Source organism: Larus michahellis, chromosome 11 (assembly GCF_964199755.1).
Source record: "Larus michahellis chromosome 11, bLarMic1.1, whole genome shotgun sequence".
NCBI lineage: Eukaryota > Metazoa > Chordata > Aves > Charadriiformes > Laridae > Larus > Larus michahellis.
Window position 1 is genome coordinate 4,165,332 of NC_133906.1, and position 27,074 is coordinate 4,192,405.

A 27,074-nucleotide genomic window follows, 5' to 3' on the forward strand; every position below is an offset into this window, starting at 1 on the left:
GGCTAATGATTTCAAGATCATTTTTTGTGCCATGTACTAGTCTATGCCAATATATTGCCACAATTTAGTGACTGGTTTAGTAATGTAATTCACTCATTTGCAATGCAGATCACAATTGATTTTGAATATGTCTGCAGATTAAATAGTTCCATAGAAATTCTCACTTTTAAAAAAAATTCAGTGATTTCTACCAGACAATTTTATGTTCAAATTAATATATAGTAGATAATAAGAAAAAATTATTAGACATATCACTAAGAAGACCAGGAAGAGACCAAACCAACAAAATCAGTAGTTAAATAAGAAGCCATTTCAATGACACAGTGGCATGCTTTCTACTTACAAGTTCACAGTACTCCATGAAGTCTGGGACAAAATAAATTATTCTTTGCTTGTTTGCTACCTGGACACAGATCAATAATACCTCAGGGCAAACGCAGTCTATAGCCAATCTCTTAATGTAATTCAAATTGAAAGGAAAAATCTGCCTAATGGCAAAAAGCACAAAGCGGCACAACATTACAGGAGGAGTTTGTGATGCACTGCATATACATTAATAAAATCTACACAGTATGTGTATGTATACAGTAAGATTACCCTTAAAGCTTCCATAATACCATTAATTTAACTTAAAGTTACCTCAGTGTGTGCAGCGTATGGGATAAAGACGACTGCAAATACTGAGGCTTTACATTCAGATGCCTGAACTTTTGCTTCCTTAGTCATTCTGTGATTCTGTGATTAATGTCGTTCAGTAATTTACTGTTATTCATCTGTCCTCAGCCAATGGCAACCCGTAGGTGTAACTGCCTCCCAAAGGTGGTTTTCATAGTTTGGTCTCTTCCATCACCTATTAATGGTGAGCCAGCCTTCACGTAATTAGTTAACAAAAGCAATTGGAGACATTTTACAGGGTGATTACTTGGAAGTTTTGTGGTTTTGAATTGCATTTCATTTGCTGTCTAATTCATGCCGATCAAGAAGTGGTTGAGACAATTGGAAAAAACGTGCATGTGTTCTGGTGGTTTGAAGAAAAAAAACAATGCCTGCTTTTCTGTCTGCCCTTTCCAGAAGTGTGGCAATGCGGAAGATGTTTTAGTTGGACATAGTATAGATGGGTCAGACATAGGAGCACGTCTTGGACATACAGGAGCAAGTCTTGGACATGTAGGAGCAAGTCTTGGGCAGTCTGAGACAAAGGACAGATACTGGCTCTGTTGTGCACATCTCGGTGTGTCTGAAGGGCATGCACTGAGCTACAGATTAGCCGCCTTCTTTAAACTGCAGTAATTCTCACCAAACACGATGCTGTTAGGAGTAAAAATATTGATCCCAAATCTTGAACCGTTGCCTCGGCTGGTGGAAAGGAGCCAGCACTCTTAGGAGTAGCGCAAGAACAGTTACAAAAAGAGGCCAAAAGGTGTGCTCATCTGTTTGAATGCACAAGAATTCTTTTCTGGGCGCTTTGGAATATTGCTAGTAAAACAGCTTACTTGCTTTAGACTGTGATTGCTTCATGTATATATTAATTGTAAACAACCCCCCAAAAGACAGATAATTTGCCCTTGATGAGACTAACCATGGAAAATTTCAAATGAGATGGGAAATCTTGCTGAAACTTACAAGAAAATATGAACTAAGGAGATTAAAGTCTCTTTTGCAACCTTCATATTTAGGCTTGTTGCCATGTGAACAATCTCTTGATATTTCTTAGTACATTATAGAAGCATGGAAATTGATACAAGGTACAAATTCTGTTTAACTATGGACATTTTTGGTAGACAAATTAGAATGCTTGAAAGAAATTACAATTTACATTTAAAAAATGCATATTAAATTTGATCCCTTCAGTATACTTAGTAGGCAGGTGCATGTTTAAGAATTTTATTTAACAGTCTAAATATATGAATTTACAACTGTTCTTATTTCTGGTAAGTAGCATGATACACTTCAGCCAAAGTTCAGTTTCAGGAAGGTGGATACACAGGTGAATGTGTGTTATCAGAGGAGACGTTTACAGCATAGAGACTGCTAGTGAATATAATAGAGTCTAAAAGGTGTTGGACAACAGATGTATAACAATTATTATTCAGAGTTGTTTCAATTTTCATAGTCCCCGGATTCATATTCTTCCTCATCTTCATCATCAGAATCATCATAATAGTCCCCATATTCAACGCTGTAGCTTGCACTTCTACTGCCAGCAGTAAATGCAGATGCAGGAGACGAGCCTGCAAGACATAATTGCATCCAGATTAAATTAGTTGTAGATAGGAACAAGAGGAAAGTATGGGTTTGGATCTGTACAACAAGCTCAGTGTTTCTGAATCCTTGTTAAGCTATCTATTAAAAGGAGAGGGTTTTTATCCAATGACTTGACCTCATACCATCAAAGCTCTTGGTATATGAGCAAATTTCTGTATCATTCACATTTTAAGATGTTGAAAATATATTTAATTCCCAATACTAGTAAACTATGAGTTCAGTTCTCTGCAGATCCTATGCACCTGAAAATATGACCAGAGCTAATACAGCTGTGAAAACCACTTGCTGAAACAAGGTCAGTGACAAACTAGACTGGTGACAAACTGCCCTAGAAGAGGAGGCAAATTTAAGACAATGCATCTTTATCCTGCGTTTGCCAGGAAACCCAGTCCTCCCCGGAGGAAGAAGGATGTTATTTTGCAAGACTGGGCCTAATGCAAAACAATAGTAAAGCTATTTCTTAGGTCTTTGCAAACACTCTCATTAAGGAGCAACAACTGTTTCCTTCCTTACTTTATGAAAAACAAACAGCTAAGCAGAACTGCCATGGTTCAAAGACTCCCTCAGCTACAGCAGTTGTTGTTCTGGGTGCAGAGCTCCTACTAACATCAAAGGAATTCTGTAGGATAAGGATAGTGGAATAATATGCGTCTCGGCTGTGTGGCTGTAATCCACAACTTTCTGTTTTCTGAAAGCTGGTAAAATTTGCATCAAAATATTACAATACTAACGTGTAAGTATTTTTTTCCCCAAAATTCAGAAGCACTTCTGACTTTTAAATACCTAGGACTAAATCTCCTGTTAGGGGATAAAATAAAAGCAAAGCACACAGAAAAATTAAAATATGGACATCTTTAGGTAATTTCTCATATCCTTTATTTGCATTCTGACAAACCCACCCTTTGCAGCCTGCTTGTATGCATTTTTATATTCTTCACATCCAAATAAAAAAAAAATTACCATCAATGACTTTCAATCTTGCAGAGGCATATGTTGCACCGTACTTATTTTTGGTGTGGCAGATGTAAACGCCTTCATCTGATTTTTTGAGACCTTGAATCTGCAGCCAGCCTGTCACACCATACTTCTGAGGCCCACCTCTTGCCTTTGAAAAGAGAAAGAAATAGTTGAAATTAAGTAGCTAGGAGACACCATGATACTTCTCAAAATGGTTGTGGCTGAATTAAACATCGTTCCAGTCTTTGCTTTTTGTTTATTGCCATCATGCTTTGGTTCTCTTTGATTCTACTGCCTTATATTTTAACACCCTGTTGTCTCTGTGCCTCCAAGTTCATGCTTCCCCTGCTCTGCTGTTTAAACCTCACAGTGCTCTGATTCCCTGTCCTTTTGGTGCTTCTGCTTCCCAGTACTCCTGTCCTGTGTCCCAGCACCGCTTTTTGCTGCTGCTTCAAAGCATTGCCACCTCTTCTCAAGCTCATGAATTTCTGCAGGATGACAGCGGCAAGTCTGGGTGAGTTGTTGAGGGCCCAGGGCCCTGACCAAGCTGGTGCTTATCCTGGTTTTAATGGATTGGCATGAGATACCATGAGCTTTCACGCTTCTGTGACAGTCAGTTTCAACTTACTCTGGCTAAAGCCTCTTGAAGGGGCGAGCTTTCTTTTCCAAACAAATAACACAAAACCGTTAACAAATGTTAGCAGAGGTGCTCTCATGCTGACTCTGTTAATGAGATAGGTTAACAGGGTTCAGTTTAGCCTCCGAGGTGACGAGCATTTGGATGTGGCTTCTCGCACCATTTTTTCTGAGGAACTTTTAAGTCTACTAATCCCACCTGCATTTATCCTGTCTCTGGAAATATTTCTAAATAATTTAGACTCTCAGTATTTCAGTACTTTGGTACTTTAGCTAGCTTTTCCTGTGCTTTTTCTGTCTGCCTTTTTCTTCAGGTTATGTCCTGTGGCCATTGGATCGCCTCATTTTTGGGTTGTGTATCCAGAAAGCTAGATTTTCCATGCATTTCTCTGCATGGTCTCTGTTCATATTCTTTGTGCATTGGGGAAGGCATGCAGATGCAGGCTTCAGCCTTACTGCAGTCTGCCTGTACATCTGGCTTTATTAGTTCATTTCCCCAGAAAATTATTTCCATTTAAAAGAATTTGCATTTTCATTTATTTAATTTTAGCTCAAACTTTCAGGCTGTATCTAGATTTGCTTGAACCGATACTAATGTCATTCTCCTCTTTCCCCTCAGATTAAAACACAGTGTGCTCCATAAAATGAACAAGTTTCTTTGCTTTTCTTTTGAACGCCTCAGGGACTGAACCCAAATGGCAGGTATCCAGAAACAGCATATTGCAAAGAAGAAGTTTAGATACCTGCCAGAATTTACTTCTGCATCAAGAGTAGAAAAATGGTTGCCAACAGCCATCCTTCCCAGCATGCACCTTCTTTTTGGTAGTAGCCTAAATGGTTCCATTTATATGTTCATGTAGTTTTTCCAGAATCATACCTACATAAGGAGAATCTTCCATCTTTTCTTTCCCTGAAGCGGGCTGGCTGGTCCCCTCCCTGCAATTTCTTCTGCTTGGACTGCCAAAATAACGATCCTTGCACTGACTGAAATCAGAATCCTTTACATAGTCAGAGGGCCCCTGTTGGGAATCTATTTATTGCAACAGTATTGTATCCTGTGGGAGGATTTCACTGACTAATTCCCCTACTCCTCATCCCAAATCCCATATGACATGGAAAACTCAGGTTTTACCTGTACTGAGATGTGGGTGTCATCTCCTGGCAGAAACATTTTATTCCCCTTTTTTTTCCATTCGAGGTGTGGCATAGGATAGCCTGACACCTCACAGCCAAAAATGACATCATTGCCTGTGAAATTCTGGACATCCTGAGGTGGCATAGCAATAACAGGAGCTGCAAAGAACCAATGTAACCGTGCTTTAGAAGACAGTGAGCAAAAGACAACACAAACACAAAAGCATTTAACATAAATTCCTAATTTAGGTGATAAAACCAGGTTGCCCTTTGCCATCTCACACATTATGAAGAGCCACATGATTCCAAGCAGCTTTTAAAGCTCAGAACAACTTGTGTCTCATTAAAGGGTGAACAGGCTTTTTAAAAACGCGTATTTCAAAGGACCCATCTTTCCCTTACACAAACCCAAACTGAAATTCCAAGTTTAATTTGTGTCCCATGAGCTATCATTGTGGACTAGACTCAGGGCCCACCAGTAAAGCAGCCAGTACTCGACTAGACCTTCAGAGGAAAGCACAAGAAATTCTGTAGCAGACAATCACAGAGTTAACTTGATTGTACATGATAGTGCTTCTTAATTTGTGTTACATTTCGCTTAGCTTAAGAGCTAAAATACTGAGACTACTAGCTTGTCAAAATTTGTTTTCTGAGTGCGTTATTGCCTTGACCTTCCTAAATTTTGTCCCCTTCTCTTACCTATGGAACCTCTTACCCATTGCTGCAAGTTACAGAATGACACCATTAATAGGTTTCACAGTTATCTTCAATTGCTATCAGTTTCATCTGACGGTCTTGTTATGAGACAAGTGATAAACTGATTGAAATCCAGTTATTTTTATAAGGTTTTGTGTTATTTTTTTATAATTATTAGATTTCCACTTACTTGTTTCCTATTGTTTTCTTAGCCTCATCCCCCTCCACTGTTTGTTTATTGCTTCTGAATTATCCTCTCCGACTTTTTCCCAAAGAAAAAGCTGACGTTAACCACGAGAGGGAGCCAGTTTAGGGATTTGAAAACTTAAAAAAAAGTGGACTATCACCTGACGCATTCGTATACAATTTAAATACATATCCCTCTGTAAGTACTTAAGAACATACTATATGTTATCAGGAGATGATAATACTTATCAGCAGAGAGCGAAATAACATCTTTACTGTTATCGTAGCTTTCCTGTTTTGGAGATCTCTGCTTTTTTCCTGATCTATTTGTCCTCAGCAAGAAATGTTTTTCCTTCTGAAGTCTCTTTTCTTTCTATTTCCATGCCAGTGTTTAAACATGAATGCATGTTCTGGGCAATTAAAATTTTATTTAATTATTGCTTTTATTTTTGTACAGATCCCAGATGCTTGGAAATAGAAACTGATAGTAAATAATAAATATATTTTACTTGCAATATTTGAATCGATATGTAGGTACAGTGTTTATGGTTCAGCATTTGAAATTGTAACAGCCTGTTGCAGGTTTTCGAGCAAAGTTTCTAATATATTTGTCAGTTTTTCAGAATCGATATCTGTGCAGAAAATATCAAATGTACACTGATTAAAACTAATTGCAAACAAATTCTACCAGCAAAGTTTCAACTTCCCCATTTATGAATGCCTCATTAAGCAATCCTGGTACTCTTCAAAAGTAAGATTTTCGAAGTAGGATACTTAAACCCTTAAATGCTTGTTCTTTCATAAGAACTGTACATTCAGAACCTGTATATTATTTCAAAAATCATGTATTAAATCAGCATTAACTGAATAGCTTGGATGAGAAATTTTTTGCTTATGAACTTATCATGTAGGGTCTGATATTAAAACATACTTTGAAATATTGAATCTCAGTGCAACCACATTCCTTTTAATAACACATCCACTATAGTTAAGATTAAAGTGTAAAAAAGAAACCACGTCTGTGTTGACTCACATGAGTTCTTTAAATTATTGCTGTACAGAGGCAGCATGAAAACCTTTTTAAATAGGCTGATGTTGAGTGGTTAGTGCTTTTGTTCTGGTGTTAACACAGGTGTCCTACAGATACACAGAAAACACTGAGGTATGGCTAAGAACCGAGTCCTGCTTACGTGACCGTCCACAGACGGGGCTCAGCCGCGCAAGGCTGAGGGCTCTGGCTTCACAACGCTGTGTAAGCACATCCTTAGACTCCAGGACGTGGGAGTCTGAATTACAAATCTACATTATAGCTGTTCACATACGAGAAATTTGTCTAGCACTGTCTACCATACACCAAGAGCAATTCCACACTGGAAATACCCCTTTCTCCATTAACTGTAAGGAGAATCCAGATGATAGCTTGGATGGAAATGCCTAGGCATGGTCTGAGTCCCACCCAGATGAGTACTTTTAGAGAGGTCGTTAAGGCTTTGCCAGACCAGGGCTGACCAGGACTGGCATCATGAGAGGTCACGCCCATAGCAAGTAGGAAGAACCACAGTTTTGATTTAACCAAACTGCCTTTTCTGAGTCTGAACACACAATAAATACTTGCATTATCTACTCAAACTTGAAGTGCCTCCAGAAATAAAATAATACTTGTCTCACAACACCATTTTGCTGTATTTTACAGAAGAAAATTGAAATAATGATGTATCATTTTAACAAAAATCTACAAACTTCATTTTTCAGTGTTTCAGATTTTGTGTTCAGCCAACTTCTCCCATGCATGTCTGTGTGTACTATTTTTGCACAACCTTGTCTTTAGAAACAGATCTTTACTGTTATGATAACATGTCATTTTGATTCCTGGAGTAGATACATTTTTTTTGGATAGCTACAGAAAGCATTCTCATGGCTCAGTATCTGGAGGTGAATGCACAGTAGTTGCTCCTTTCCTTTTACAGTCCCAGTCATGAATTATCCTCTTGTGATACATAAACCAGAAGCCAGGAAAAGTCAAAATACTGCTTCACCTTTCACAACCAACATTAACCCAGTATCACTCCAGACTAATGAATAAGATAATATGCCCTCCCCCCCACCCCCTTAACTCATGCTAATTTTTGCTAATCTATGTCTGATTTGATGAAAATGGCAGAAAACTTCGTGAATTGATTGATTGTTTTTTACTCCAAAATTTACATTTAAAATAAATTATATGCTACATTTAAAGAGAATCACTGCTAGATTGTACTGTTACTTTGTTAAATCATCAGCAAGAGAGGTTTGAATGTGAATGGGGATGGATTAAGTGTGGAGAATCTGTATATAGTCAATGTACTTAGTAACCTTGGTAAATTATTAGATAAACTGATCAAAACTAGCTTTCAGGAAAAGAAGGGCTTTTTCAGTGTTTCTTTAGGGAGCTAGGCCTTTTTCTTCTCCTTTTTCTGGTGACAGACGAAAGATAAAAGGCTGTACTCTTCTGATGAAAGGAGTTTATTGTTATTTATTTATTCATTGGTTGCTGTATACAATTAATCCATTTGGCATCAATAGGAAACAGCAGATGCTTTGAAGGAGAAATAACAAAACAAAGTACTTTGAGTTGAGTGAAGGTTATATTTATAGCTTGGTACCAAAACCCCACAGTGTTCAGTGTTTGTTTCTCATGCAAATTGGAGTCAGCAGAAAGCTAGTGCCACAGTGAGGTTGCTCCTCTTAGAGCCAGACTCCCCGTTGCCTTTTGTCATCAGCTGCAGCCATGAAAAACCAGTCTAAATCACGGTGCGCTTTCACATGCCCGCTGTGCTGGTTCAGATAGCTGCTGTGGCAGAGAGGGGGCTTACTAGTTGTCTCTTACTGGGGACAGAGGCATGGCACCCCCTGGTAGCACCTCTGTGCCCTACTGCTTGCTGAAAGGCCCAGGCTCCTTCCAGGGTCTGAAACAGAAGCTACAAACGCAGGATGGCCAGCTGCTGCTCTGAGAGGGTGAGAAGGGGGGCACTGGTGCTCCCCTTCCCCGCAAGCCCAGCACCCGCCTCAGGATCAGGGGCTCTGCTGCAGCAGGGTGCATACACAAGCTGGGCACTTCCCTCTGTGAGAGCCAAGGAGACGGGCCCCCATTTTTCTTAACTAAACTCTGCACCGCACTGACACGGCTATGAACTTGCCTCCAGGCTTCTGTGCAATTCAGTAAGCTGAGCCATCCTCGGAAATTTTTCTGCATTCCTGGAGAGAGGGTCCAGCCTTTCTGGGGACCCAGGGAAGCAGTGGGAAAGCGCTGGGGGTGATGCCTGCATGCAGAGCAGCTTCCTCCTGCTTGATGAGCGGTGTTGTGCACGTCAGGGGTGACTGCAAGGCCTGGTGGATGGCCAATTAAAAGTGGGAGTACTTCCAAATTAAAGCTTTTTGTACACGGCCAGTTCTGTTTAATTGATTAGAGCAGACCATTGCTTTAATCCTGTATTCCTGAACAGCTGCCTCTGCTGCAAAGTTAACATCAGTTGCTACTTGAGTGGCACTTCTAACTGAAATATTCGCGAAGGGGCTACACCGCAAGAACTAGGGCTATTTTAATCCCAAATAAGAACACCTACCCGAGGGCTAACAGGCTTTCAATCATACTGTGGGCTGGTACGCATTGAGTTTTCTGAATGTCTCTTTACTGACAAGCCTCGTTTTCCCAGCTTAATACCCTAATGACAAATAAGAGATTCTTTAATGGATGTTTCTCTTGCAACTAGAGAAAGAGGAAAGAAGTCTGGTATTAGCTGTTCATCACTTTTCCTTTTAAGTATTCAATATACAGTGTTCATTCAATATAAAAGGGATTGGAGGGAACAGATTGCTAGCAAGGAGTGGGTAAAATCTACCCAAGTTACTCTCATATATGAACCTTTGACAGAGACGCATTTTTGGATTCTCAGAACTGTGACCCATTTGTGACCCAGAGACCTCTTCTGTTTACTTCATTTGAGAAAATATTTCATTAACTTAAAAAAAATAAATAATTCTCATTCAGGAAACAAAAGCCTGTTCACTTTTTCCTTTTCATTTTATATTCATGTGACTTTAGGTGAAAGGTGCCCAGGAGTAAAGACTTGTAATAATGTGAAGAATGAGAACAGCGTATGAGCAGGAGGCAGGACTCCCCTGTACAACCCAGCTAAAAATCCTTCCACTAACAGTCATCACAGAGAACTGTTCATGCACTCTAAGTGTCTTTAGGGAAATTCTTTCAGTTTGCTTTTGTTCTAATCGTTGGATTTCTACTTAATGGGTTAGCTAGATTTTATGATGATTATGAAATTGGATTATTTTGGACTTTTTTGTGACAAGAATAGACCTGTTAATTAAGCCCTATCTTCTTCTATTGCCTCGACTTCACTGATTAGCATATATACACACAGGTGGATACATACATGCATACACATTTATATACATACATACATACGTGTACGTGTGTGTGTATATATATACATGAATTAGATCTGCCTTGCTATCACCACTTTAATATCAAGCCAGTCCTCATGTAATAATAATCGTTTATCCAGTCCTCCCAGACTATCCTGTCTGTTACCTACTCCCAACTACACATACAATTTTTGTAACAAATATCTCATGCTCTGCTCATTCAGAGCAGAACTGGTCTGTAGATCTATGGCTTATTAGTCACCATGTGATTTAAATCCACTAGTCTAATATAGAGGCTTATAACATACAAGATTAAGTACCAGCTGCCGAACCGCATATTTAACAAAATAATGATCACTATAACAGAAATGGAGTATTAGTTTAATAAAGTTAGACTACTGTGTCTAGTAACAAATCTGAAAATAAGAATCAGATCTTTTTTCAGTTTGGAAGCGCCTCTGTACGTATTACCTGATTCACATGGTCCTTTATGTTTCATGCTGATATTTCTTTTCGTAGCGTAAGCCTTGTTGAACTGACAGATGTTCTCATAGGTTTTCCCTTCAGGTCCGCAGATACTCTCTTGAGACTTGCACACACATTGGGGCTCAGGGACTTCCCCAAACCTCGCTTCATCAGCATCCAACCTGCATTCCAGGTTGTCCCCACATTGCCCGTAAAAATGGTTGCCCTGATCCAAGTCGCAGATCTGACCTTCCACATTTCCACATTCAGGACAGCAGCCGCAACGGTCTAATACAGTCCCAGCTGGACAGTCTTTAGGCTCAGAGCAAAGTGCCAAATCGCATTTTCCACAACTCTCTCCTTCCCGTAACAGCTTCCACCAACCTCGATGGTACAAGGCAGGGAAATTCTCAGAAACCTGCACCAGTACGACCAGCACTGCTGTAACCATCGAGTGCTTCATCTTGAGAATGTAACAAACAAGCAGAAAAGGTCCTTGGAGTAAAGCCAGAGGGGGAGAAAAAAAAAAAAAAAGAAAAAAAAGAATGACCTAGTGAGAAAAAAACATCACAATCCTTTTTTTGTTTTAGAATATAAATTCTACTGAAAACACAGGCTTTAAGAAGAAATTAGCATCAGATTCCTAATCTGGAACTGATAATAAAAACGCATACAAACCCACCGGCTTTTCTCTAATGCAGTTTGGAATGCAAGTATTGCTTGCACAGAAACCAAACTGCCCCTTCTGACAGCTGAGTTGAAGCTCTCTGAAAAGCTGTTTGCTCAGTGTCTCCTTGAGCCAAATTTGCGAAGCGTTGCTCTGCTGAAATGACATTATATTGCAGCTATTGTAGAAAAGGGAACAGGGCTAAATTAGTGTAAAATGAATAAATTAACTGTAATGAGCTTCTTTTTTTCCCCTCATCAGTCGAAAAAAAAAAGGGTCACAAAAAGATAAATGTGGGTACAAGGTGGCACCCAGGATACCAGTACCCTTGAGCTGAGCCAGTGCTCTAGAGACTGGAGCAAGGTTTAACACTAGATTTCATCCATTAGAGATCGCAGCTAGAGGGTTCTGAATTAACAGTTTGCTTACAGGCTCTTTACAAGCAAGGGACAATCCAAGATACCAGGAATTGACTTTAGACTCTTGGATTTAAGATGAGAGGTGCCTAGACCCATTAAAGAACCCATTGTTCTCTCTACATTTAGCTTCTTTACAGTTTGGTTTGCAACTCAAAATAATGTGGTCCACGTGCAGAAGGTTTAGGACACAGACAAACATGAGCAAGCCACCACAGCATCTCTAGACACACCAGAAGGAGGTTTTGCTAAAATATTAGATGCATCATTCGTCTTTTCATAGCACTGTCCTGTCATCGTTTCTTAAGAGGTACTTAAACTGTGACTTATGAAGGAGGATGAAAGAGGTAACTGATTTCTTTTCCCACTTTTTCTGTGCATAAATTTCTGTCAGTTCAGGGAGATGGGTCTGCAGGGTCATTTCTTGCCAGGCGTTGCGCTTTCCTTTGTACATCTCAGGATTTAGGCATGCTCCGTATCATCCTACCTCATTCCAGAAAACTCCCCTCCCTTGCAGTGCCGAGGGAGATTTCTTGTCTGTAGACCATAGGCTGCTGCTACCACTGCGCGAACCACGTGCAGCTCAGCAGAGATGCGTCTTACTGGCATAATGGACTTACAGACCCTGCAAGTATGACTCAATAGCATGGGTCAAGGATCACCACGCCTTACAAATAGAACATCTCTCTGTGTTTGTTAGCTTAAAATAACTCTATGTGCATCACATTTTCAAGATGTAGGACTAAGACATTGTTAACAAGATGAAGTAAAAGAGAAATCATGCTTGTGCCTACTCGTCCAGAAATCATCCATAAGCAGCTTTTTCTACCGTTTTTATATTCACGGTGCTTAGCTGCTTACATAAGAGCAGTGAAGGATGTGTTTTGTTGTACCAGCCTTACATCCTCCGGTCACATCCACAAAGGCAAATCTTTTGGGGACGTATGTTTACTTTCCATCCCAAACAGCTCCATGGCTTTTCCCAAGTTCAGCATCATACCTTCTGCACCAATTGAGATTACCTCTCGCTTTGAGTGAAGTAGCACGCTGCTTCAAAGTCACCTTCTTCTCCCGAACTGCATATAAAGCGATTTCCCCCTGGCCTGCATTGGTGGAATGCTTCTTAAAGCCAGCCTGGAGAGACCTACAGGGCACTGCCTGTTTCCATGTCATGGCTGGGCTAATTCATATTCTGTAATGCATGTTTTTGCTTTGAACATGGAATCAGGCTGTGAAGGAGTAAATTATGTGTGTAATTGATGCTTTTAACATTGAGAGTCAGGAAAAAAAAGTAACCACTGAATGTAATGGGAAATTGATTTCTTGTCCCACCTTCTTATTCTGCTTAATGTGTTTTTTTTCACACTTCCTCATCAAATTCGAATTGGACATTTAGTTTTGCATTATAGGGTGTTCTCATCACTGTCTATTCTATTATTTGTGCCTACAGCTGTAGGGGATGTGTATCTAGAGGACAAGGATTTGCTAGGCTCATATAAAGTAAAAAAATGTTTATAGTGGTGAAACCATATATACAAAGTGGAACCAAAGCGGGGAGGGGCTGCAGGCCAGCAGTGCCCCTGTTAAGGCTGAACTTTGCCTGTCATCTTCCAGAAAAGGTGTGATTTGAGAGCTATAAAACAGAAGGAAGTGCCTCCTGTGCCCTGGCACTGAGGAAACCCATCATAAATACGCAAGAAAGCATTTTTGGCATTTATCTGACTACTGTAATCTGAGTTCTTAGTGGGTTGAGCCTCTAAATTAAAAACTGGCCATGCCTGTGGTCTCGTTTGAACAGCTGCCCCTTGGCAGGTGATCTACAGCTGAAGGTTATTTGGCCACTGATTCCTGAGCTCACCTGGAACAAACTGGGGAGGGGAGAGGTTAAAGCACTGTGGTGTGATGTGGAGACATGGCCTGACGGCTCCCTAAGATGGCTTTCATTAGCAAGCCAGCTGTGACAAGCTGAGAAGAGTGATGCTGTAACTCTCCACACTGGATGAACGTGTGGCAGGGTCGGAGAAAGGGGGAGCAAGGACAGAGAGTGGGGTGTGCAGATGGGTTTGAAGCAGCACATCTAAAGGCATAGTCCCACCTGGTTCAGTAGTAAAATATGCATTATTTCAGTATGTCTCTAATCCCTGAAGCTTGCTTTGGTGGGTTTGGAGGAAAAAAATACTGATTTTCATCACAAACCTTGAATTATTGTAACCCTAAGCATCTCCCAGAACAAAACACACGCCCCAGTGGATTAATGTCATTGGTGGAGCTGCAAGACAGGCATCAAAGTACACTGTCTGCTTTTCAGACACCATCCCCCAAATGCTGCCTGGAGAGCTGACAAGTGGCACAGACGAGGCCTCCACGACCCCTCCAATGAGGGGAGGAGGTACACAGCTGCAGAGTGTGAGGGGAGCTTTCTACCATCAGCTGTGAAATAATGTTTTGATGAATAATTTCTTTAACAGGCAGGTTGAACAGTGTTAGTGTCCCCCTGGTCTCAGCAGGAAGGGTTGTGCTGGCCATGCAGCAATTCCTTGACTTTTTCTGGATATTTCCATGTGGTGTGATCAGCGTGAGGAGTTCTGCCAACACCTCATGGAAGGGGCAGTATCCAAGTTGGATGGTGGGCAGTGAGGGGACATGGCAAAATGGCCCAGCTCTTCCTGTACCCTCAGACTGCATCTTCCACCAGGACATGGGCAACGTCTTTCAGAGTAATTCCTGTAAGTAAATTGTTAAGGAAATTGTATTCCTATTCATTTCCTGCCGCCTTCTTGAGGCCCGGTGTTATGCTAAGCTGCTGACTTGTATTGTATTGTTCTACTTTGCATGGTAATAGTTAAGGTACATGTCTGATGCAATTTGAAATCCTATTGCTAGTGATTCCTGAGGTGCTGCTTTTTCAGACAAAATGTGGTTCAGGTCTTCATTGTGTCTGTAGTTTTACTTAAGTACAAGTTTCTGAATCTGGTTCCTGCCAGACTCACAGATCTGGTTCTTACACAGAAATACTCAGGAGGAATAATGGCAAAACCCATGAAGTTTTTAAGTGTCCCTTTCTACCTTCTCTGTCCTGCAATGTTTCCTCTCCTTGAACAGGTTAAGTCAAGTTTGGAAACTACAGTGCTCTGTCTCTTAGATTGCATTAAGTACCTATTCTTGAGATTCCTTTAGAGTAGATCTTGGTTGACTCAATGTGTTTCCATACAAGAAACTTTATACTTGTGTTACGTGTACAAAAGAAGCATTAAAGAAAATTAATATTTAGTCTGTTACAGTGGGTAATAGCAGACTACAGGTGGCAGTGCTTATCGGGTATGTGCATTACCTGATACTGTACCAATCTCCTAGGATAATTTTTCTTCCTGCAGTATCCAGAACGGAGCTTCAGTTGAGGTTCTCAGCTCACCTGAAAACAGTATTTGGTTTTGTAGAAATAAGTGACAAATGGTGGAGATTAATGACAGATGAGGCAAAAATGGTTGGATGCCATTTGCGAGTTCCAAACGGAGCTGCTGACCAGCAGCAATGCAGGCACCGGCAGTCCTGGGATCTCCAAACATTGCCTTTCTTGGTGCCAGTCCTCTTTGCTGACACGTTGCTTTCAGGACTCTTATCATTAGTGCTGTAAGCACATGAAGTATAAGTTAATTCTACTGTAACGTGATTATTAAATCCATTAATCAAAGGCAGGAGATCCGTAATTAACTTATTCTCCAGCATCAAGTAAATGATTCTGCTGTGAGCTTTAAGAAAGCAATTGTTCACTAATATGCAAAATACAGCGGGGCTATTAGACTATAAGGCTGTGTAATTATATAATGAAATTATAAATTTTGCATATTTTAATAACATATATATTTTAATTATTTTCTTTGTAAAGTTAAAATGGAGGATCATTATATTTGCCTTTTTTTTTTTTAGCTTTAAAAAAAGAGTTAATGTTTGTCCCCACCTGAAAGTTGAGTGCTTTCATGTAAGGCTTTGGCTAGGCTTTTGGTGACTCGCCTTGAATCTATCTCCAGCAGGGGCTGACTACAGATTTCTTCTGTTTCACGTTTCAGCATCGTCATTGCTGGTGACTGTAGGCATTCAAATTTACCTGGCAAAGACAAAAGAAGGGCCTGCTAGCACTGTTTTAGCACCAATGCTTGGGTTTGATTTTAATATAAGACTTACTGATTCCTTTTCTCGGGCACATTCCAAGGGGCCAGATATTTCAAGGGTTCTCTTCAAGCTTGCTTTGGGTCTCTGCTATCCTTTAAGTAGACCTAATTTTCTGAAAGCTTTGTAGTTTTACCCAGAAACACCCGAGCCTCCTGTCCCATAACTGGAAGCATTTAGGGAGTCAGCGGTAGGTCATCAAGCATTTCTCTGAAGCTGTTCTTTTGAGAGGTGAGAGTTACAATGAGGAAACTTGCACACAAAGTATCACTAGGGCATTTCCCTTATGTGTCCTGCCCACATTTCCAGCCCAACAAATCTTAGTTGCTCATCTTAACCTTTCTCTATACGCTTTAATCACAAGTGCAATATAGAAGCAATAGCCAGCATCAGAGGCAGAGAGGAGGCTTAAGCCCGAAGATGACACTTGTGGTGCTAGTAGTTACCTGTACCAGCAAAGTTCTTAAAAAGAAAAAAACCACAGTGTTTCCTGGGAGAGCCTAACAGAGAGGGAAATCTCTGAAACTTGCAGATGATGAATATGGAGTCATTTTTCTTGGCAGCCTTAATGTTGATGGATAGGACAGTTTGCCTTGTCCAGTTTATATAAGAGCAGCTGATATAAAATGACTTCATAGCTGGATATTTATGAGAAGTTTCATTTCAAATAATATAGTTTTTGCCTCTGGCAGTGCTGTGGTTTAGCCCTGTTATTACTGGGAACTAAATCTTTAGGATATTCTAACTATAACTGCAGGGCCTGTTTGATCTATCCAGCAAAGTTAATATTTTTCAAAGCAACGGAAACTTTATAATGGAAAGTCTCATTAGCAAAAACTACCTGTCCCTAAACGCAGCCAGGAAATCAGGCACAGAGAGGAAACTTGGAGGATTTTCCTTCAGCTTCACCTGCTTTCTCTCACACAGCAATACTGAATAAAGAGGTGTTCTCTGTTAAAGCAAATGTACAGATAAACTGTAACGATCCTCCAGAAAAGCCACTAGAAACAAACTTCTGCTATAAAGCAAAATTATTCTCTCTTGCAGCAGCTTGTCTCTGCTGCGCATGGATCTTGCATAAAATACTTTTATCTCGAGGGAAATGGGATTCACCCCCTGGTGCCAGACCCTCCGCCCAGGCCAGCATTGCTCAGAGATCTGCGCAGGAGAAGGGCTAAGGAGGAGGTACTCGTACCCCCACTGAAACTTCCAAGGTTTTTTTTTAAGGTGCGAGTCTTTCTTGTCTTGTGCCAGAGCAGTGGTATAAATGGGATATTCTGAAATGATTCAGCTGCCCCTTTGGAGCATGCAGAGCTAAGGCTGCAGTCAGTGAGGCCCCCCAGCCTGCATGATGTTGGTAGGGCCCCTGTAGTCCTGCAACAGTCTGAAAAGGCAGAGGAGGAGCTCCTGGAGCTGCCAGCAGGGCTGAAGCGTCCCTTTCCTCAGGCTAAACCATAAACCAGACTCCAGCCCTTCTTCCCATATCTCCTTCAAAGACACAATTAGCTCTGACCCTTGTTACAAAGGGAAACAAGTCTGCAACAGACACAGGTTCAAGCGGTGAGCTCTGGTAATACAGCTTCCAAATAAGTCTTGCAAAAAGCCTATTGCCTGGACAAAGGTGGTCAGATCAAAATGACCCAGCAAAGAAGCTGAAGAAAAGAGCAGGAATCTGCTTCCCACCACTGCTCTTTGGTTGGAATTGTTGCAGAATTTAACATAGACATTTATGTTAATCTGTGACGAGAGAGCTTGAAAAGAGGTGCACTGTGCTGTCAGGGGAGGTGACATGCAGGTTGTGTGTGGGGAGGGGAGGCTTTGCTGATTTTATTCTGGAATGGTTTGGGCACCCATGAGTTATGCAGCAATAGGAGGTGGAAGCTGTGAGAGAGGACAGGAGGAGGATTCAGAGTGAATAAGGACAGAAAGAAATGCTTGCAAGAAGATCAGAGGGCCAGCGCTTACCTCTAAGAGAATGGCTGAGAGCACAAGCAGTGCCTCTTGCTGTTACATTTCTTGATGTTCTCCAGACTTTGTGTGTTGTCTGCAAACAGGACTGCATCAAAGAATCCTGCAGATTGGCACTCCTCGGCTTTCAGGCTCATGCCTCCAGTCAGAGGAGTAATCTTCAGACAAGATCATACATCTAAATACTTGGAGATTAAAAAACAAACAAAAGAACATTGGTGGAGCTCTATCACAAATGCTGAAGACCACATTGTGCCTGTGGGAAAAGGAGGCTTGTCTAGGGATATTTGCTAATCCTACCTCTCATTAATGCTTACACTTTTGGGCTCAGGATGGGGCAGGGCTCTGGGTTGGATTTGCCAATTTCTAGAAGCCCAGCGTTCGTCCTGGCCCTTTTCCTATCCTGCTGTTTCTGGGGGTCACAGTAACGTGGGTTGTTCATCTGTGATAGCTCTTAGCTTTGCATGTTTGTTCCTAATAAAAGGCATGGAAGCTGGAAACAGCATTAAGTGAGGGAATATGAATGAAAACTCTGCATGAGCACGAGTTAAGTAAAGGCCTAAGTCCATTTAAATCAATAGCCGGACTCCCATTATCTTAAATGGGCTCAGGGTTTCACCCAGCGCTTTTAGCTTAGCCAGCTTTCTGTTTGAGTTGGCAGGGCAAATGGCTTTGTCCCCGTCCAGCAGGGCGTGCTTCAGATTGTTTTTCTGTCCAGGCTGATGAAACACTCTTAGAAGTCTCAGTCTATCCCAGCCACAGTGTGGCTAGAGACACCAAGCACAAACATCTTGCATGATGCACTGAAAGTCGTAATGTTTTTGCATTAAATGCTGACCTACTTGTCTGGAAGCACAAGCTGTCTTGAAGAGCTGGTCTGGTCACGAAATGTAGTGACAAATACAAGACAACTGACACGAATCTAAATCTGCACTAAAGAGGCTTTCTATTAAGCGACTACCTCAGCTTATCGAAAATACCAGTCAAGTGGTATCCATTGATGCTGCGGGAGTGGGTTGCTCTTATTTTATCAGCAGAGTCAAAAGGATGCTGCTGTCTTGCTGCTCTCCTGTACTACAGCACATTGCAAGGTAGAGCCATTCGCGTTTGTGCTTTAGAGACGGGGGTTGTGGACTGCAGGGAAAGAATGTGGCAGGACATCTCTGGGAAAATCTAAACTGAGAGTATAAAGCCAAAACTTACTGTCTCCTGGGGGAGCTGGGGAGGGGGGGAAATAATCTCTGTATTTAAAACAAGGCACTGCAGGTGGGCATATGTCTCAAACTGGATAAACGTAACATTCTGGAGTGGTGGGAGAACTTGATCCTACAGCAGTGATGACAGCCATCTGCATGGTCTGACCCTACCCATGGAGCTTAATTCCACGTTCTCTGAAGTCTGAGGATTTGTTTTCTAGGGGCCTCTATCCAACAAAAACATAATAGAGTACCAAATTAATAAAAATCTACATTTTTGTAATTCAGTAGAACTAAAAAACACTGAAACAAATACAGGCCATTTCCATCCAAATCTCTCCTCTTCTGGTAGAGGATAAATGAAGGGACTCTGCAGTGTGAAACATACTGGAAAAACCAAATAGAGGTGACTTCAGGATTCACAGGCTTCCAGAGGGCCAAGTTCTCAGGTCATGCCTGCAGGCAGTTCAGTGCGAAGCAGATGCGGCTGCCCAGCAGACCCAGCTGAAGCCCTCTCCCTGTAAAGGCAGGAGTCAGGACCTCATCGTGCAGGTACACCCTGAATCTGAACATCTCTTCAGTTTCAAAACTGTGCCAGTATACGCACATCTCTGCTTAGGATCTGGGATCCCCTGTAGAATACACTCACATTGTACATAAGCCTTTGTTTTTGGAGGAGAAAAAAACCCGCGTCTAAAACTAAATTTGCTTCTTCTTCTCAGGTCCCAAAATATGGATTTCTTGTTTGCAGGCTTAAGTACCTACACAAATCTGAAGAAGAAAAGAAGACATAAAACAGATTTTTGTGCCTAACCAAAGCAGCTTGTAGTTCAATATTGAATTCTCCTGGTAGATTGTTTCAAACCACAGGAACTTTAAGGAAAACTGCAGTCTGTTTGAGACACAGATCTCAAAAGAGGAAGCAGAAAGAAATAATATGCATCAAATTATTCATTCTGGACTTAACACTCACCTCAGATTAACAAGAAGCCCCTTGTCTGATCCCAAGTGTAACAACAGGCTGTAATTTAAAACAGCTTTTATTCATTAATGAATAGAAAAGTTATTTCAGTGAGAACTTGGAGAAAACCTCTGCCAATTACCCGCACTAAACAGTCCTTCCTTGTAAAGACATGACTTGCTGGCTGGCTGCATGTTGTGACACTAAATACAGTAAGCAAATGAGAGTGGTTTCTGCTACCAGTTCAATCAGTAGGTTTGAAATGGAATTAACCTTTTAAAAATGCAAAGTATTCCTTACAACAGATGGTAGTGTTTGCATTTACAAATACCTCTCGGAAATCATAATGTAAACCACATGCTCTGAAACAATAGGATTCCTGAGCTGAACCTTTCATCCTCCTGAAAATGAAAAATAACACTCTCCGAGCTCAGACTGGTGGCTGCTGCAGCAGGAGCAGCTCCTGCTTGTGCTGGGGTGAAGTGGGCACGAGAAGAATTATCGGAAAAACAAGAGGGGGGGGCATAGAAGGAAGCAGGAGGATGTTGTGATGTACTAAGAGGTGATGTTTCTCTATCACTGACTGCTACACTCTTAGACATATATGTATTACGTGTTAGCCTGCATTATCTCTCCTCTACAGTGCATCTCCTTCATATTTTAAACTGGATAAGTGAATTCCCAAAATGCTTTATGCTGCTGTGGCTAGATTTGGTCCCTGCGCCCGTGAGGGTGACTCTCCATAGCATATTATGAGGCTTTATATTCCTCTGGGTTGCACCAGATACAAGCATTTGCATCTCTTGAAAGCTCCTCAAGTTACCCGTGTTGCCTGACTGCTGCGCACTCTCCATCATGCTTTCTATGCCAACACGCATTCACAACCATTTGTCCACGAAGGCTTAAAGTAAGTCCAAGCATACTTAAAAAGAGACAAAGATTCCAGAAGCTGCAGCTTTAGCAAGTACATGTAAGGAAAGGTTACAGCAGACCAGAACATCACTGCAAAGCAGAATTATCTTAAAAAGGTAGTCTTTTTCTCCATAGATTCACATTCTGCCAAGAGCACAAACAAACTGGCACCGTGGGGGAACAGTAAAGGTTGGGGTTAACTCTGTCCTGTGGCTTATCCAGGTTTGTGGTGCCGAGTTCTCTCAGAGCTATAGGGCAGATGTGGTCAGTGGGAGGTGAAACAGCTCCCAGCCCAGGAACTATCAGCCTAGAGGCTCTTTCAGAAAGTAGGCTGCTACTGAAACCCTCTCCTGTAGAGCCTGCGCAAGGCTGAACCCTTTAGCAAAACAGCACTGTGTGCAGTGCTTACCTGCGGCTTTGCTCTCATCTGCAGCTCACGTGTTACGCACCAGTCCTTTGTGGGAAAGGCTGATTTTCAGTTGGTGTCTGTCAAGATATCTGGGCTTATCTTTGCACACCAGTAACACGGAAGCTGTTCTGCACTCCGCACCTATCAGGACGTGAAAGTCTCATCTTGAATTCAGTGGTGCTTCTAGCTTGTGTTAGACAATACCTGAAAGAGACAGGAAGGACTTGGGATTGTGCAGGGCATCATCCTGACCACTCCGAAGAATGTATCTGGGCTCACAGTGCTCATCTGTCACTGCCCTCTGCCCAGCGTCACGTGTGGGACAACAGCAACACCAGGAATACCACCAGCCTGCTCCCGGACATCAGTGCAGCTAAGCTGACTTGCTTCGCTGTGTGATGTATTAGCAAAAATTAATGTTCGTCCCTCTGACGTGCCTGCTGTACCTACAGTAGGATGGAGGCTAGGTGGCTTGCTTACTTTGTCCCTTACTTTCCAGATCTGGTCCTTGCTGAGCATTCCTTTGACCAGCGAAAGGGCCTTAGGACCACTCTGTGCACCCCACTGAGGCCAGCGTGAGTACCTTGGTGTACAGCTGGGCTATATAGGGAGACAATCACGTGTGAGGTGTATTAAAGTGGTGAAGTCCATCAATGAGAGAGAAAATTACATGTAGGAGCAAATAAAGCAGGAGTCCATGCTTTCTAGATTTTAAGACTTTCTGAAGTAAGATGTGTCCCCTGGCCAAGCCAACAGCTCTTTAAGAATATTCTCAGGAGGTATCGGGGGGAAAAAAACCCTCCTTCCCATACAGTCTTCTGTTCCACTCTTCTTGAAGTTACCAAAACCAGCAATAAATGAGAATAGACAGAGCTGACGCTTTTGAAGACAACATGCTGTTCTCTAGGCTGGGTCAATAAAAAACATTTCACTGCACAGAGGTATAGCTTAGAACAAGTCCTGAGCAACTTTAAAGCAGCAAAGTTGTAATGAAAGCTGCATCTAATGAAAACAAGCCTTGAGAGTGGCAGTCTACTATAAGGTACAAAGAAATTCCTTTTGTTAATGTTAGTATTTGGCAGCCGGTGTAGAACACATTAGGGCATTTTAGTTGGGTTTTAAAGAAAGAAATTGACACAGAGAGAAGGCAATGATTTTTTTAATAGAGGATCTCTCTGGGGGTTTGTGTTCATATCACAAACATTCACTTTATTACATTTTACGGAATGGACTTTAAATGCCAATATATACAAGCCAACATTTCATTATTGGAGTTTGTGTTTATTTGCTTGCCATTGTCAGGCTGTTCCCCTTTGTCTTCTTGTGCTGCTCGCGTTGTAAAAGCTGTGATTTATGAATATGTGGTTTAGATCCATCACAATATAGTGTGGTGAAGTGGTTCGATAAAAAGTTATTAAAGTAAAAAAAAAAATAAAATCTATAGTTTCACATGCTTTGCCCACCTTCTATAGGAACCCCCAGTAAGAGACACTTACACTGAGCAAACACTGTGTGCATGAGACACTAATACAAGCTACAGGCCTTGCTCAGCCAAAGCTCCTGCGGAATGGTAGCCACCGCAGGCAGTTACAGTTTTGCCTACATAACTGCAGGATTATGCCCTCAAAGTTATGAAAGTTGCATAGGCCAAAAAGAGGGGGGTGAAAACCTGCCATAAAACATTAATTTTAAAATCAGAAACTTAAGACTTCCAGTAGCTTTAAGCTACATAGTACCAAATGGCATTTGGTTCTCAAACGTAAGCCTGTGCGCCCACATTCAGTTTATTTTTAAAACAAAACTCTCAGGCCTGCTGATTGCAGGATAAACAAAGCTGACTGGCAGTTTCCAGAGCCCACTTAGAATCTGAATTTCTACAGAAACGTAATACTGTTTCAGCCTAAAATAGAGAGTGAAAGGCTGATTTAGATCACCATACCTCACCCCATGCTTGGTTTTCTCACCCAGCAGCACTGCTGACTTGCCACAGCTGCACAGCCACATAAAAGAGGGGATGACAAATTGGCCACTCTTGCATATGGCTGGCAAGAAACAAGAGCTGCTTATAGCAGTGAAAGCTGAAGGAGGCACTCTCCAGGATGAAAAATATTTGTGAGGAAGACATGTAAGATGGTAGGATCTGTTCAACTGCAGCACAACAGGAAGAGTCTAAGAGATGGGTTACAAAACAATTTTGCTGCCTATGTTTCATGTTCCCAAATCTCTGAAAAAAAATACAGCTCTACAAATGAAAAGCCCCCTGTCTGTCCCAGGGATGGCTAACTTCAGCAAGTAAGGATTACCTCAGTGAGTCTGACAGGTATTAAAAGCAATGAGGCATACCATGGTGCCGATGCCAGCAGCACCGAAATCACCAGGGTCTGGCAGGGCATCACCCCCGGGACCAGGAAGCACCATGCACGGGAGCCGTCCCTCTCTGCGCATGGCACACTGCTGCCTTTGCGTTCTCAGACTTGAACAGAGGAGCTATTGAGACAGCAATCACAGCCCCTCTGTTACTATTATCTCTGGCAAACAAAGAATAACAGCTATAATCCTACATCTTTTTGGAGATCTAAACTAGAAGGTTCCAACCTGCTTCAGGCTACCAAGATAATTTTGCCACCTGTAGTGCTCTGTGGCCTGCCACATGCAGTCCTACACACCCCTCTCTGGCCAGGCAGGAGGCTGAATGCTGGAATGAAAAGCAGGTACGAGCACAGAAGCCCAGCACAGCCACTCAGCTGAACAAGCAGTTGTCCAGAGTCAATGTTGCTAATGCTGAAGCACCAAGACTTTGTGTCTTGCATACCTTACCACTCTTCTGCTCTGTACCCTCAGGAAACACAACAGAGCATTTTGTCCACATTGGATTCACTGTGGTTGGATACCCAGATGCCCATTGGCAAGGTTCCTCTCCTGCTAAAGTAGGAGCATGAAACAACTCATTTCTACTAAAAATATAGGTAATAAGCCCAATAGAACACATTGACAAGCATGAAAAACAAAGGGAAAAGCAGTTTGGAGTAATGGTCTACATTGCTGGGGTTCTGAATTGTGAAATAACCAATAATCCTGTGCATTTTGTTTCTCAAGACACATTTGATTTTCTCATGAGTTTTCATGGTCAAGCCACCGCAGTTAACATTGTCGCTGGAAATCTCAATGCTTGTAAAGCTGATTTTCCGTTTATAGCTGGTGATGGAGCTGTTGAGGATGTTAGTGATGTTGACTTCCTCCATTTCTTTAGTAAGTTCATTTGCAGGCCCCTAGGAAACAAGTGTACAGTTTTAGGGTTTGTCTTCTCCTGCAGAGGAAAAGTGCTTTAATCAATAAGGAGGCCATAAGGATAAAAGAACACAGCTTCATAGGCATTCATCAAAACCCCCAACAGTCAAACAGGCCTTTCAGCTGCTGCCTATTTTTAGGAGTGCATGAAGTCCCAGAGATGCCTGTGTTCCCACCACTGTATTTCTAGAGGTGTTCTGAGATCTTTGAGCGAGTTTCACTCTATGTCACTTGAGCAATCCAACATCTGTCTCCTACAAGACATGCATCTCTTCATGTCTACACAGTAACTTAATGGCTGGGGGATTCAGCAGCAAGGTGGGAAACCTCTTTTCCCTCTGACAGGATTTGGGCCCTCGATGACCACTGGACTATAATCGTCCTTGACTGTTTCATTTCTCCCACTGAAGCAGAGCATTTTGAACAATTCACGCTCCCTTACAACCTCACAGAACATTGTGGGACTGATATTTGATACTGTCTTTGGGGAAGGAAGGAAGAAGGGTTCAGCTTCCTTCTGGTAGAGGAAATGACCCTCCAGATCAGTGTCCTAATCAGAGTTATTCCATAGAAGAGCAAAGAGGTGAGTTACACTGGCTCTTCTTTGTCTGCATTTGGAAAGGAACAGAGGTGCATCACGCTCTCAAATGAGCTGAGCTCAGGGCTACGGACCTGATTCTAGCAGTAGGCCAAAGCGCCTTCCTGAATGCGGTCCTGCAAATCTAACGTGACTGTCAGCTAAGGCTGCTGCTCCTTGGGCTGGTGAGCAGAAGTCTATGTCAGAGACCCAGAGGCCTAGTGCTATTCATGCGTTTGTTGCACACAAAAATTTAGATTTAAGGACAATCAAGAGAAGCAATTGTTACTGTATCCATAACAGAAAGACCATTTGTCTTACTCAGTTAACGGAGGACTAATGTCCATCTAAGATAACTAGGCTTATTAACGTAGATCAGGCTTTACCTCTTGAGGTGCTTTAGCTGCACACTTTTGTGATGAGCTGTAGTGAGCCACTGCATATTCCACAAGGGCACCAAAGATGAAGCTGAAGCAGATGCCAAGATAAACATCAATAGCCTTAATGAAACAGTTAGTTTTTGAAAGTGAACTTCGTGAGCCGATCATCAGAGTTGTCATGGAAAGCACCGTCGTGACTCCTTGGAAAGCGGAAAAGGAAAGACCTTCTCTAGTGGACGCTTTGGAAAAAGCTTGGCCTGTCCTTCTGCACGTGTTGTCACTCTATTGCTAGCCAGATAGAGCAGATCCCTTCTTACCAAATCCAAATTATCCATCAACTGTAATGCTTTTCTAGCACTAGCTACTAGCTTTACACAGGCTCTCCCTACCTTTGACAACTTGGCTCCCAGAGGCACTTGGCTCTCTTATTTTTTTTGCTTTCAGTAAAAAATTCCTCCCCTCCCAAGCACATCACAAAGAACTTGTGCTCTGCTCTCTGCTGTGAATCTATCAGCAGCCTTGGCCCTACACAGCTCTGCAAGTGTGCCAGCCACAGCGCATCTTCGTGCCTCATACTGCTAACCCAGCTCTGCCACAAGTAAAAGCAGAATGTGAGCAGACCAGTTATCACTGAGCAGAGAGCTCAAGAAAGCTACCATCTACCCAGCCCTCAGAGGCCCCTCTGCCTGCTTAAATCTTCTCCCTTCCTCAGGCAGTAACTCACCAATGCAGGTTCTTGCAGGCACTGAATCCAATGTGATCCAAAAAGAAACCCAGGACAACATGACGAGCAGAGTGGATGGCACATAGGTCTCCAAAATGAAGTAAAGGACATTTCTTCTCAGCTCAAACTGCAATATCAGTCGTGGGTAACTGCCTGTTCAGGAAAGGAAGAAACCGCAGTGAACGTGGGATTCCCAAGGACCCTTGCACTGCAGTTGGGACAGCCCCGCACCAGCCCTTCGGCTGCTGTAGATCAGCAGAGCTGCACCGAAACGCTGGGAGATGCATTACTTGTACAAGCCTGACTGCTTGCCTCAGAGGCCTTACTTGTCTCACAAACCCTCGGCAAGGGGACGCGCACACAGCATTGCTGGACAGGAGACATCTAAAACAAAGCGCGGCTCGCAAAGGGGCTCCTGAACTCAGTCCACAGTGGAAATTTTATACCAGTGTCTTAACTCAGAGGAGAGAGGGGCTGATCTCTGAAGGGCTCATCTATTCTCTTACGCTTGACACAGCACGTTTTCCCCAATAACCTCTTTGAAGGGGCATCATCAAGTTCAGTCTTATCTGATAGCTGAGAAATAAACAAAGGATTTTTCTCTTGATCTCAGCAGGCTCTGGCTCACGTCCCAAAGCATCCCAATATCTT

The 27,074-nt window shown here is 42.1% G+C and overlaps 2 protein-coding genes across 7 annotated transcripts in view; both read right to left on the minus strand.

Moving 5' to 3' along the window:
• Nucleotides 1-1,659: 1,659 nt before the first annotated feature.
• Nucleotides 1,660-11,608, minus strand: LOC141749759 (kazal-type serine protease inhibitor domain-containing protein 1-like). The gene is made up of 5 exons (XM_074603817.1): nucleotides 11,441-11,608; nucleotides 10,765-11,221; nucleotides 4,991-5,151; nucleotides 3,226-3,370; nucleotides 1,660-2,231 (listed from the first exon to the last, which is right to left on the minus strand). The coding sequence occupies exons 1-5, from the start codon at nucleotides 11,591-11,593 to the stop codon at nucleotides 2,101-2,103; spliced, it is 1,047 nt and encodes a 348-aa protein (XP_074459918.1). The 5' UTR covers nucleotides 11,594-11,608; the 3' UTR covers nucleotides 1,660-2,100.
• A 10,464-nt stretch (nucleotides 11,609-22,072) lies between these two features.
• Nucleotides 22,073-27,074, minus strand: part of GABRP (gamma-aminobutyric acid type A receptor subunit pi) — a 40,282-nt gene continuing 35,280 nt past the window's right edge. For all 6 annotated transcript variants that reach the window (XM_074603584.1, XM_074603582.1, XM_074603583.1 and 3 more), the window contains 3 exons: nucleotides 26,424-26,576; nucleotides 25,706-25,899; nucleotides 22,073-24,723 (listed from right to left, as the gene is read on the minus strand). In XM_074603584.1, the coding sequence (XP_074459685.1) occupies nucleotides 24,409-24,723; nucleotides 25,706-25,899; nucleotides 26,424-26,576 (662 nt within the window). In that variant the 3' untranslated portion in view covers nucleotides 22,073-24,408. The remainder of the gene's footprint in view (nucleotides 24,724-25,705; nucleotides 25,900-26,423; nucleotides 26,577-27,074) is intronic.

Coding starts and splice junctions, on each gene's coding strand:
- LOC141749759 (XM_074603817.1), bottom strand. CDS start 11,593: ATGTCATTTCAGCAGAGCAACGCTTCGCAAATTTGGCTCAAGGAGACA. Junction 3,371..4,990: donor ACACCCACATCTCAGTACAG/GTAAAACCTGAG, acceptor CTCTTTTCAAAG/GCAAGAGGTGGGCCTCAGAA. Junction 2,232..3,225: donor AAGATTGAAAGTCATTGATG/GTAATTTTTTTT, acceptor TATGTCTTGCAG/GCTCGTCTCCTGCATCTGCA.